Here is a 12626-nt window from a genome sequence, read left to right as displayed (position 1 = left end):
GACTAGACATTTCTTTTGATAAAACTTTTAATTGAATTTTGTTGACATATTCCTCTTAACCCTAGTATTCTTCATATAGCTCATGCCCTCAATCCAAAAATTCTCTCCTTTCAAAATCTAACCTCCTTGGGGAAGTCTTTGCTGACAATTGTATGACACAGCAATCTCTTCCTTTTGAAGTCCTATTGCACTTCCAGGGGTAACTGGAAATCTTCACTCTTATCCCTAGTTTTGTCCTGTTACACAAGTTATTTTCATGAGGACCTGTCCATCAGTGTAGGGAACTCCTAGTACAGAGACTCAGGAACATCTAAAGACGACTTGTCTATAACAAAGCTCTAGGGAACTGTCTGTGACACTTCAAGTGTTATTCAATCTACAAGCATTTCTTAAGTGCCTATTTTACATGCGAAGCTAAAGAAACACAGACAAATGAACACAGTCCTTGCCCTGAAGAACTCATACTGGGTAGAAATGTGCAGTGCAGATAAACCAATACAAAAAATATGCAAAGAAATTAGAGGGAGTTCCAAAAGGTCTTTTGTAGGAAGTTGACACTTGAGGCTGAGCCTTGAAGCAAACTAGTGATTCTATGAGGCATAGGTGCGGGGCAGGTACATGGCCAAGTCTAGGTGGACAGTATGTGCAAAGGCACAAACCAAGAGATGCAATGTGTACATGTATATAGGGAGAAGTAGGCCAGTTTGGCTGAACCAGATTGTGAGGTATGATGTGATATTGGTCTAGAAAGACAGGTTATATAGCAAGATTGTGAAGGGCTTTAAATGCCTGACAAATCTGTATTTTATCCTAGGGAAAAAAAAAAGGAAGCTACTAAATCTTCTTGAACAGGGTGTATGCAGTTGGTTTTTACTAGATTTAGCACTTGTGTCAAGGATGGATTGGAGAAGGGAAGAGACTGAATAGAAAGAAATTATTGCTTCAGGCGAGTTTACAAGGGCTTGAATCTGGGTGGAGGATGTATGAATAAAGAGGACAGATGCAAGAGAAGCCATGTAAGTAGAATTGACAAAATTGATGTGGGGGTGGGGGACTGAGGGAGAATGAAGAGTTGAGGATGAGTAAGAGGTTGTAAAGTTGGTTGACTGGAAAGATGGTGGCATCCTTGACAGAAAGAGGGTGAGGATGAAGCATGAGTTTGGAGGAAGATAATGAAGTTAAATGACTTGCTCCTGGGCAGATTGGCAATGTGTCAGAGATAGAACTTGAACTCAGGTCTTCCCAACTACAATGTAGGCCAGTCCTCTCTCTACTATCTTAAATAACACTTCTCATTTGAAGAAAATTCCCAGAATATCTGAATATTTTGTTATTTTCAGAATATTCAAGTGCAAATAATATTTCTGATATGAGTCTAAAATCCAAGATACGTAGGAAACTAATATGAACAGAAGACAAAAAGATAATGAAAAAGTTCTCAAAGAAGAATTACCAACTATTAACCATATAAAGATTGCTCCCAATAAGAGAACTGTAACCCTGAGGTTTCAACTTACACACAGAAAATGGTCGAAGATGACAACGAATAGAGACAGTAAATGTTGGACAGGTTGTAGAAATACAGGGAAATTAATACTGATAGAGTTGTAAATCTGTCCAAACCATTCTGGAAAGCAATTTGAAATTAACCTTAAAAAAATGCCTGATATGTTTATCAATTGGGGAATGGTTAAACAAAATGCAATGTAATCAAAATGGAATATTACTGTGGCATAAGAAACAATGAATACGAAAAATTTAGAAAAGCATGGCAAGAACTCATCAGAATGAAACTAGATAGCTTTTAAGATACCTTTCAGCTCTAGATGCTTGATCCTCTAATATAATGAGCCCCAGGAAAACAATATATACAATGACAACAGTATAAATGGAAAAAACAAAAAGCTGTATCTTCTGGGTAATAAGCCTGGCCCTAAAAAAAGATGAGGAAATTTACCTCCCTTTCTTTCTTGGTAAAGGTGGGGGAGGATTGGGGTTATACATGTTGCACATTTCAACTTGGTTGTTGGTTAATTTTGCTGAACTGCTTCACTAATCACCCCCTTTATTCTTTTAAAGGCTGGTAGGGAAGAAGGATACATTTGGAACAAAGGTGATGTAAAAACAAAAGACACCAATAAAAAATTTTAAACGTGCAAATAAATACAAAATCCCATTTCAAAATCAAGCAATTTTTGGATTATTTTAACTTCTATTAATAACTGGCAACACTTATAGGATACCATCTATTAATCTTGAATTTCCTTGTGTGGCTTCTTGTATGTATTTGTCAACTCATATTCTCAGTTACCTTTTGGAATACAGCTCGTCTCTCCAAATAGCTAAGTTCTGGGAGAGGGGTCATGAGCTTTTGTCTTTGCATCTCCCACAGTGGCTAACAGTGCCATGCAAACACTAGATGCTCCACCATCAGTTGATGATTATAAACATTTAGGACAATGTCTAAAACCCTATCTTATACTAGTGATTTGAACACAAATTACTGTCACAAACACTCTGTGGTTCAAATTAGTGTTGCGAAACTTTTAAAAAGCTATGCTAAGAGTTGAAACAAGATTTTCAATCTTAATGAACAAACTGAGAGTGAGCAAAATACTGCATTTCTGTCCTTACTAGCTAATACAAGTTAAAATGTGTTAAGTGTGTAGGAGAGATCACTTCTAGCTATAGACAGGAACGGGGGAGGGGGAGGGTGGGTAAAGAAAACAAGAAAGACTTCACGGAAGGAGTTGACAACCAGACCTGAGTCTTGAAGGAAGAGAAGGATTTCAGCAGACGGAGATGTGGAGGGAGTCTGTTCCAGGCATGGGGTATGGCCTGTGCAAATGAAGAGGTGGAAAAGGGCAAGATGAGACCATGAAATGGCTATTAGTCCAGTTTGGCTGGAACATAGAGTACATGAAGGATAATAGTGTGAAATAAGGCTAGAAACTAAGCTTGGGGCCATTTTATAGAGCACTGTGAAACTAGAAAAAAAGTTTACATTTTATCATAAAGATGACTAAGGAGCCACTGAACAGATTTGAATAATGGAGTATAATGATCAGGCCTACACATTAGAAACATTTTTTTGGCCAGGATCTAAGGTAAGGATTGAAAAGGGTGGGGAGACCAGTAAGGCTTTCATAACATATCAGGCCAAGAGGATTGCTCAGTTCTGAAGGTCACATTTTAACCACAAATGATTAAGCTGTAGAGCATTCAAAAAAAGGTTAACCTGGATGGTAAAGGGATTCAAGAATGTTACTAGTCAAAGGAACTGGGCAGTTTAGCAGAGATGAGAAGTTTCAGGGGGAAATATGATAGCTGTCTTCAAGTATGTGAAGAGCTATAATGCTGAAGGGGGATTGGACTTATTTCTGCTTGGACCTAGAGGACAGAAACTCTAAGCAATTTAGGTTTGATGTAAAGAAAAGCATTCCAACAATTAGAAATATTCCAGAGTCTAACTGGATTGCCTTGGAATACAACAGGTTCTCCTTCACTGGATGTCTTTAATCCCTCAGTTGTTAGTGTCCCCCTCCACTAAAATCATTTTGTATTGGTTTAACTGTTCAGTTGTTTCTCCAAATTAAAAGGAAAATTCCTTGTGGGCAGGGAACAGCTTTGTTTGTCCCCACTACCTTACGTAAAGTGCTTTGAGGTACTTAATTAAGTGCTTGTTGAATGACATAAAAAAGGGTGGGATGGGCATACTGGTCAGCAGTCTTGTGGAGGAGATCCTTGTTAAAGTAAGGATAAGACTAGAGAGGCCTCTGAGGTCTTTTCCAACTCAGGGTCTGTGAGAGGAGAACACCTGCTCCCCAGTGGAAAATTCTTTCTTCTTCTTTTCCTTTGCCTGAACCTCTCTCTTGCACTTCTCCTCTTCCCTTGTATTATGGTGACCTGTGTACATCCTCTCTCCTAACCTGAGATTACAAGCTACTTGGGAGCAGGATTTGGATTATAGTTCTGTATTCCTAGCAACAACCAGGCCTTGCACACAATATATCTTTAGTAAATGTTTAATGGAATTGGCAGACATAAAAATGGGTTCTTGCATTAAATAATCATTTAGCTGCCCCCTCTTTTTTAATGATCAAGAACACAACATAGCATTCACATCAATTCAGAGAATTGCTACAGCAACACATTACCAAGAGAGGATCAGGAGGCATGTAACTCTGGTTATCAAGGAAACAAAATAGTTTCTAGTTTCCTTACTACCTGCAATTCACATGTATTATGTTCTACCAGATTAATAAAGACCTGAAGGAGTTCTAGAATACTGTTCTGGGTGAATAGGGAATCCTTTCCCTGTAAATCAATTAGAAGGTTCCACGAAGAATTGAAAATGTAACCTAATAAAAGTTCTCCAGATAACATTCTGGCCAAATCATGCTGTGACAAGGAAGGTGTGTGTGTGTGTGTATGCGCTATCTTCACTTAGTGATTGCTAAACACCTCAAAGGACCAATATTAATTTAGACAGAAGAACTAAGATCTCAAAAGGTAAAGTGACTTTTTTCAAGGTCACAAAGGTTAAAAGAGCTGGTCACAGGACCTAATTCTTCTGACTCCTAGGTCAGCACTCTGGGTTTTCCTGAAGTGAAGAGGTAATGATTATATCAATACATTTCAAACACACCCTCTGGTAGCACCCATCAAATATTAAAATTTAACAAGAACAAAAACTATGTACTCAGAAGTATACACTTAAAAACCTGTGGGTTCTAATGCCACAGCGGCTCCTTTTAAAATATATTAGCATAATAGATTTCGAGCCAAAAGGGCCCACAGAGTCCATCTACTCCCCCAATACTCATTTTACAGAAGAAACTGAAGCTGAGGGGTTATGTGACTTGCCTAAGAGGATAAACAGGTGCATTGTGACATGGGGGAATTTGAATTCTGGTCTCAGACCCAAGTTCCACTCTATTTCCATTGAACTGTTTGCTTCAAGCCTTATCTAAATCCCTTTTCCCTCCAGAAATGCCTCCTGCTTGTTGCCAGAGTGAAGGTTTTTTTTTTTTTAGTTTAATGTTTGGTTCAATTTAAGCTGTGCACTTACTCTAATATTTCAGACACATCTAAATAAAACGCATCATAAAATTAGTGCTTAAGAAATCAAATTTAGAGGTCATATAATCTTCCTTCTATTTTACAAAGGGAGAAAAGGGAGCCCCAGAGAAACTGAGTGACTTGCCCAAGACTATACCCGTAACAGAGCCAACATTTGAATTCAGGTCTCAACTCCAAATTTAAAGCTCTTCCAAGTATACCACGATGCCCCCCAAATTAATAAAAAAAAAAATTCAGAAACCTGATTTACAGCACTTGCTAAATACTAGAGGATAGTAAACTTTTCTTGCTAACATTTTAACCAACTGTGCAATTTAATTTGATGAAGTGACTCATAACTTATTTTAAACATTCAATTAAAGACCCATTTAGTTTTACATTTACCTACATTTTGAACTCATGAAGTTAGAAAACTTTATATTTCAATCTTTTTCTTAGGAAGTGAAATAGTTCAATACTATCCATCTGAAGAACAGCTCAGAGGAATAAGAATTCAAGGGGCCTCAGTTCTAATTTACTTTGCTACTGACTTGCTGAACTACTTTCTACCAAGCTCTAAAATGCCAGTTCTAGGCTAAAGCCTTGGAGAAGGCAAGCATTAACTCTAGCAACTGGGTTCAGACATCAAATAACCTTACTCCTCTACTTTCTAGGGAATCCTCTCTTGATGGTAAGAAATCTATATATTGTAGTTGATTGCTTTTCCTCCAAAAGTGATTTTTGAATTTGTCATAGGAACCAAAACACTTGGCATATTTGAACACCAGTGCTCACATAGCTTCGTGATACTTATAGCTCTTCGAAGTAAAAAGGAAAGCATAATAAGGAGTACAACAAAATAAAGAATAATAATGAATGTTGAAGTGATTAGATGACAATATTTTTAACACATTTATAATTTGTAGCCTTCCCTCCACGTGTTACATTTATTTTTCCTTACAGCTTTTCATTCATAACTCAAATTCTTCACTGCTGATGTAAGAGAGGTCAGATTTAATCTTTCAAAAAACATGAAGCCAACAGTTTTTTCCTTCAAAAAAAGATTTTACCTCAGGAGCTTTCTTTTGAAAATGAAGTCTAATTTAGTCAATTTGTTCAAACATATTCTATACTCTCCTTTACACAAACACAGACATATATGACAGTCAACAGTGCAGGAAAAACTGACCATACAATTTCATTTGAAAGCGTATATAATATCCTTTAGATTATTACGCACTTCATCTGAAACCCAGAGGGATATATGTATTTCATCTTCATCCTTTTTATCTACACAACTCAACATAAACACACACACACTCATGATAGAACTAAAGGATGTGGGGTTCTATGTAACTTAAGAAAAAGTCACTGAGTCTGGAGTATTCACTTTCATTAGTATAAGGATTGGATTATATCAGGGATGCTTAACTTGGGGTTAGTAAATTTACTTTTAAAAATATTTCAATAATTTGGTCTTTTGCAATTCTATGTATTTTAAAAACATCATTCTGAGGAGTGCTAAGCCTTCACCGGACGGACAAAAGAATCCACAATACAAAAAAGGTTAAGAATCCCTAGACTAGATGATCTCTAACATCCTTTACAACTCAAACATAAAGCAGTTCAACATCCAGTTGGACAGATGATAAATACACAGCTTTCCCTCAAATAAAGGTATAGCAATTCTATCACAATTATGGAATTTCCAGTTCTCACTAGGACAATGGTTCAATATTTAGAAGAGAAAAATGAGTTCTGGAGAATCCCAATATAAAACTGAGTTCTAAATTTGATATAGAAATATTTATTTTAATTATTCATAAGAAAAAAGCATTTTAAGAGCATCAAAAGTAATTTGTTCACAACATTCTAAATTGAACTGTGATTAAGAACTACAGCTTAGGGCTGGCTAGGTGGCACAGTGAATAGAGCACCAGCGCTGGTGTCAGGAGGTCCCGAGTTCAAATCCAGCCTCAGACACTTAACACAAAAACTAGTGTGACCTTGGGCAAATAGCTTAACCCCAATTGCCCTCCAAAAAAAAAAAAATTACTATAGCTTAAAAAAAAGCACCAAGCAAGCAAATAAATACCCAACCATACCGTGAGACTAAGGCATTTGCCCAAAATATATAACTTTCTCAATTTTTCTTAAAAAGAAGAATGAAGAACTTTGTTGTTCTACTCATGCCTGTGTTCCATTCAAAAGATAATCATTGAAGCTACAGTTCTAAATTAGCTATACTAATAAAAAGAATGTTTCATATTTAATTAGTCGTGTGACCCTGGGCAAGTTAAACTCAGTTTTGGCCACTGTAAAATGATGGCTTTTGGGGTAGATCAGGTATTTTGGGGTCTTCTAGCTCATAGGATTCCTTGATTCTTTCTCTCCTCTTAGAAAAGTCAGGTAGATGGCAGCAGCAGGAAGGTGAAATATGATAATTGATTCCTGAACACTGGACAGAATTCTACCCCAAATGACATTCTGCTATATTTGACAGCATTAAACCTGGGACCTCTTTACTTCACTAATTTAATTTATGATTATAATCTTGATTTAGAAGAGATGCCTGAGGATCATTTAATTCAATCCTCTCATTTTATAAATGAAGACAACGGTGGGGCATAAGGGTAAGTGACTTGTTCATGGTCACATATGCACTAAGTGACAGAATGGGATTCAAACCTAGGCTCTCTGACTTTTCACCACTATTATTCATGTGATTATGGACAAGGATCCTTTACCATGAATAATTCTTTATCTATAGCAGGGGTTTTTACATGCTTTTTTCTTTTGTGCCACGGGCCCAATTGGCCGTCTGGTGAAGCCTATGAACCTGTTCTTAGTTCAGTGTTTTCAAATAAATGGAAAGGATTGCTAAATTTCAATTAGAGATTAGTCAAAATAAAGATGAAAAAAAATTTCCCATCCAACTTAATAGGCCCCCTGAAACCTATCCATGAACCTCAGGTTAAGAACTCCTAATCTATAGGATGGCAATAACATGACCTAATTTACTGGACTGTTACAAATTATAATCCCAATGCAGAACTATTATGCTAACGGTTTAAAGTATTAAAAAAAAATAATCCTAAATCCAAGCTTACATTTTTGTCTACATTTAGTGAAACAATGGAATGTTTTAATCATTTCCTCACTCATGTTTCTACTTCAAGTTATCCCACTTCTAAGAAGAAAATCATATTGTGAATTGGAATTTAGGACATGCCCTGCTGACCACAAACCATTTAGCTTTTCTTCTGTAATATGTTCTCAACCACAAAGGCAAAGGGAAGGGGGATAGCCTACCACAAAACATGTCAGTGGAAGCAAAATGCCACATATTATCATCTAATATTAATTAAATGTCAGTATGCTTATAACTGTTACAGGTTCATCCTATGTTAATTTACATTAAAATAAATCCTAAATTGTGCAACTATGTGAATAGCAGTGGGAAAATGTTTTTTAAATGCCGATAATTAGCTTTTAATTACTTAAAACAGTAAAAATCTTCAACCTTTTTGGTAGTCGATTTTTAGTCAGGCTAACCTGGCACCATTGGGCCTCTCTCAAGTTACCTCAGACTCCACATTACCACCTATAAAATTGAAAGTTGAAGTTATTCTATTAACCCTTCTGAAATTGAAAAATAGAATGCTAGATTTAGGAGTCAGAGTTGGGTTAAAATACAAGTTTTGACACCTTGTATCAAGCCAACTCACAAGCTTCCTCAATGGTAAAAACAGGCACAATACTCATGCCATAGGGATGCCCTGGGGTTAAATATTTTAACACAGAACATTATACTGGTTTTACAAATGAGGAAGCTAGGTCACAGTGGGTCAGAAGACTGAGCCTTATTATATACTAGCATTGAGACCTTGGGCAAGTCACTTGGCCCAGTTTTCTTAACTGCAAGATGGGGATAACAGCACTCACCTCCAAGGGTTATTTTGAGTATCAAATATTTGTTAAGTTGATGTTTATATAGTACGTTTTGTACTTCACAATGACCCACAACAAGGTATTATTTCCATTTTATAGGAGAATATAGTTTAAGTGACTTGTTTATAGTCACATACCCTAAGAGTTGAACTTAAGTCTTCATGACTCCAAATCACTTCCTAACAGCTGTATCTCTCCTTAAACCTTAATTTTCACATTGGTTTTTAATTGCTTATGTACAATTATGTATCTTTTCAATAAGTAAGCATAACTTCAGGATTACACTATATTACATTATATTACACTCATTTCAATTGTACATTTTCATTTACCCCCCCAAATAATTTTAGGAAAATTAAAAAAAAAAATTAAAATCAGCAAACTTTATACCCCAAATTTCTAACAGCCCAGAAATCCCTAAATTAAATTTAAAAATACCTGTAACAACTGTATCCTGATCAATTTGCTAAGCAGTTTCTATAAATTCTGCAGGGGGGGGGGTGGTCAAGCTACTAAAATCTCCCCAGGGCATTCTTCAAGATCTCTAGATGCATGTCAACGTATGTTGAGATGATTTGGGCATAGTCCATTTATTCAACTGTTCCTTGAATCACATACCTACACCTGGCTTGAGTTATATTGTTTCTCATTGGACAGACCTAAACCAGTTTCATCTGCTAGACTTTTAATCACGGTTGGTTCTTTTCTGGTTTTAACAACAACACTGTTGTTAAACTGTTTCGATTCAAAAGTTAAAATTAAGGCAACTTAAAAGAAACTACTGGTATGCAGGATTTTTTGGGGGGTAGGAGAAGATAGGAAAAGGCAGTTAGGGGATGACAAGTTCAGTGTCAACCTTGAAACCTCAGATGAATTACTACTTGCAGTAGCAATCATCTTAGTCGCCTATTTAATATCCTCGAATTTTGTTAGGTAATAGTTATACAATATCTCTATGAAAAGCAAAGTGAAAGACCTTTTGAAAGATTTTCTTCTTTAGAGAGCAAAATTACCCCATATATATTTAACTTTTCTCCCAAAAAACTTTTTATGTTTAAAACCAAAGATGAATTAATTTTTTAAAATTTAAAATATTTTCAATGAAAAAAATTGAGATAATATTTTGTTAGTTTTCATTTCCAATCATGGTTTCAATTTAGGTCAAAATCAAGTTTCTCAGTTTGTTATTATTACTACGAATAAAAGATGAAGACAATACCAATATTGAGAAAAGGCTGAAAATAAAGTACTGCAAAAAGAAGTGCTTCAATTAGCACACTTTCCTGAGAATGGTCTAGTCTTGGAACCAACCAGTTGAGGGAAACTTAAAAGACTAAAGTGAAAAGGGGAAAAGCTTCCCCCACCCCTTTTGAAAAGGGTCCCCTAGGGAGGAGAGGAGACGAAAAGGGAAGGAACAAATAGCTTCTCACCCCAAAGGAGGGGGTGGGGCCGGGGGGCAGACCCGGGGTGTGTGCGCTGTAATCTAATCTCTATAAGAACCTCAGCACGATCCCGGCCCCGTTCCTCTCCGAGCACCGAGGCTTTACCGGCCGAAGAAGCCTCCGGCCCTCCAGGACTTCCTTCTCCAAGCTCCACTTTCTAAGTGGACCCAGAAAACAGCCGCAACGGGCAGGCCCCTCCTCCCTCGCCGGGGTCGCCCCAGGGGCTGGTGAGGGGTCCGCTGGGGTAAAAGGCTGGGAAGGCAGAACTCTGCTCCTTCCCCCGCCCCCGCGAGAAGAGGGCGGGAGGAGAGAGGAGGAGGAGAAAGCGGAGCCTCGAGCCGCGGCTAGAACAATGCAGCGGTTCCACCCCCCCTCCCGGGGTAACGGTGACCCGGGGAGGCACCCCTCCCCCCCCGCCCGAGGCTGCAGAGGCAGGGGGGAGTAAAGAGGTTGGAGCAGCCGGACAGGGCGGGCGCGTGGCTGGAGGAGCGGAGGGAGGACGAGCTGGAGAGGGGGGAGGTGGGGTGAGGGTGGGGGCACGGGGAGAAAGGAGCGGGCGGCAGCGTGGAGTTAAACGCTGCGAGACACCCCCGCCCCACCCCCCCTCCGAGCCTGGCCCCACCCCCCGCCTCCACTCCTCCCTTCCCCCTCCCCTTCGCAGCCGCTTCCCCCTCTCGGAGAAACTACGCCATTGCGGCCTAGTTGTGGAGCCGGCGCGCCGCCCGCCGCCCGCCGCCCCCCCCCCCCCCACGTCCCATCCACACCGCCAGCGCCGCCATCTTTCTTTCCCCCCGGACGGGTCCCAGCAGCCCCGCCGCCCCCGCCGCCGCACAGGCCCCGCCATCTTTTGGGGCCGCCATACTTGCCCTGGCGAAGAAGATGGCGGCGCCCATCACACACATAAAACATGGCTTCCCTTCAAAACAAAAACATCCCCGGGGCCGGGGGAGCCGGGGACGTGTCTCCTGGGCCTCGTCCCGTATCCCCTCGCCTTCCTCGGCCTGGCGCCGCTCACCTGAGGCCCACATGGTGACGGAGAACTCCCCCTCCAGGGTCTTGATCTGCACCTGCTTCTGCTCCCACTTCCTGCCGCTCGGCTCGGCCCCGCCGCCTCCACCACCGCCGCCTGCCCCTCCGCCGCCGCCGCTCAGGTAACTCTTCTTGCCGCTCTTCTTGCCTCCGCCACCGCCCTTCTTCATCCGGCCGCCGCCAGACGACGAGGAGCCGCCGCTCTTGCCGGCCGCCGCGGCCGTGACCAGCGTCTGCTCGATGTAGTCCTCCTCGCCGCCGGCCGGCGCGGGCACGGGGATGAGGATCTGGTCCTCGAAGCCGTCCTCGGCCCGCAGGCCGTCCGAGTCGTCGCCGCCCACCACCTCCTCGCGGGTCTGCACCAGGATCACCTCCTGGTGGTGGTGGACCTGGCTGGGGTCGTCGGTGACGAGCGGCTGCAGGGCGATCATGGGCGGGTGGTGGTGGTGGTGGTGATGGTGGTGGTGATGGTGGTGGCCGCTGTGGCCGCCGCCCCCCCCGCCGCCGCCTCCCGCGCCGTCCTCGTCATCCTCCTCATCGTCCTCCTCCTCGCCCACCACGGTGGTCTCGATGGTCTCCACGGGGATGGTCTCCACCTCGATCTCGTGCAGCTCCACGATCTCGGCCGGCATCTCTGAGCCGTCCGTGGCGATGTAGAGGGTGTCGCCCGAGGCCATGGCTGAAGCCTCTCCTGCCGCCGCCTGCCCCGGCCGCTACCGCCGCTTTCCACCCCCTCGTCCGCGTCCTCCTCCGCTGCGGGCGGGCGAGGCGGGCAAGGCGGCCGGTCGTGGGGAAGGGAAGGGAACGAGCGAGAGGGGAGGGGGGGGGCCCCTCCCCTCCCACCCCACCCTTCGGGCCGGGTCTCCGGGCTTTCCCCCCCTCTTCCTCCTCTCCTCCTCCGCCTCCTCCTTCAACACAAATACCAACTCCTCAGCCCGACTGCAAATCTCGCCGCCGCCACACTCTCTCCGGTATCGCCTCGCGAGACTTCCGCTCTTTCCTCTCCCTCCCTCCGCGCGTCTCTCACTCACTCTCGCTGGCTCCTCCCTCCCCGCCCCCCCAACCGACCTCGCCGTTTGCTGTGACAGGCTGCCGTGATTTAGACCCCTCCCACACTCCCCAGCTCCGCCCGGATTGAGGGAG

The 12626-nt window shown here is 42.0% G+C and overlaps 1 protein-coding gene across 2 annotated transcripts in view; it reads right to left on the bottom strand.

Moving 5' to 3' along the window:
- LOC138173829 (transcriptional repressor protein YY1) overlaps positions 1-12279 on the bottom strand; it is a 41680-nt gene extending 29401 nt beyond the window's left edge. Inside the window, exons 1-2 of one of the 2 annotated variants that reach the window (XM_069103922.1) lie at positions 11470-12279; positions 2764-2838 (exon numbers count right to left, since the gene is read on the bottom strand). In XM_069103922.1, the coding sequence (XP_068960023.1) occupies positions 2764-2838; positions 11470-12160 (766 nt within the window). In that variant the 5' untranslated portion in view covers positions 12161-12279. The remainder of the gene's footprint in view (positions 1-2763; positions 2839-11469) is intronic. The other variant, XM_069103923.1, reaches the window with a different exon arrangement.
- Between the last annotated feature and the right edge of the window lie 347 nt (positions 12280-12626).

This window comes from Petaurus breviceps, unplaced genomic scaffold, assembly GCF_028583685.1.
Source record: "Petaurus breviceps papuanus isolate PSGF00001 unplaced genomic scaffold, PetGlider_PUasm1.0 65, whole genome shotgun sequence".
In the NCBI taxonomy this organism is placed as follows: domain Eukaryota; kingdom Metazoa; phylum Chordata; class Mammalia; order Diprotodontia; family Petauridae; genus Petaurus; species Petaurus breviceps.
The sequence above is the reverse complement of the archived record's forward strand: the minus strand, read 5'-3'. Positions and strand labels throughout refer to the sequence as shown.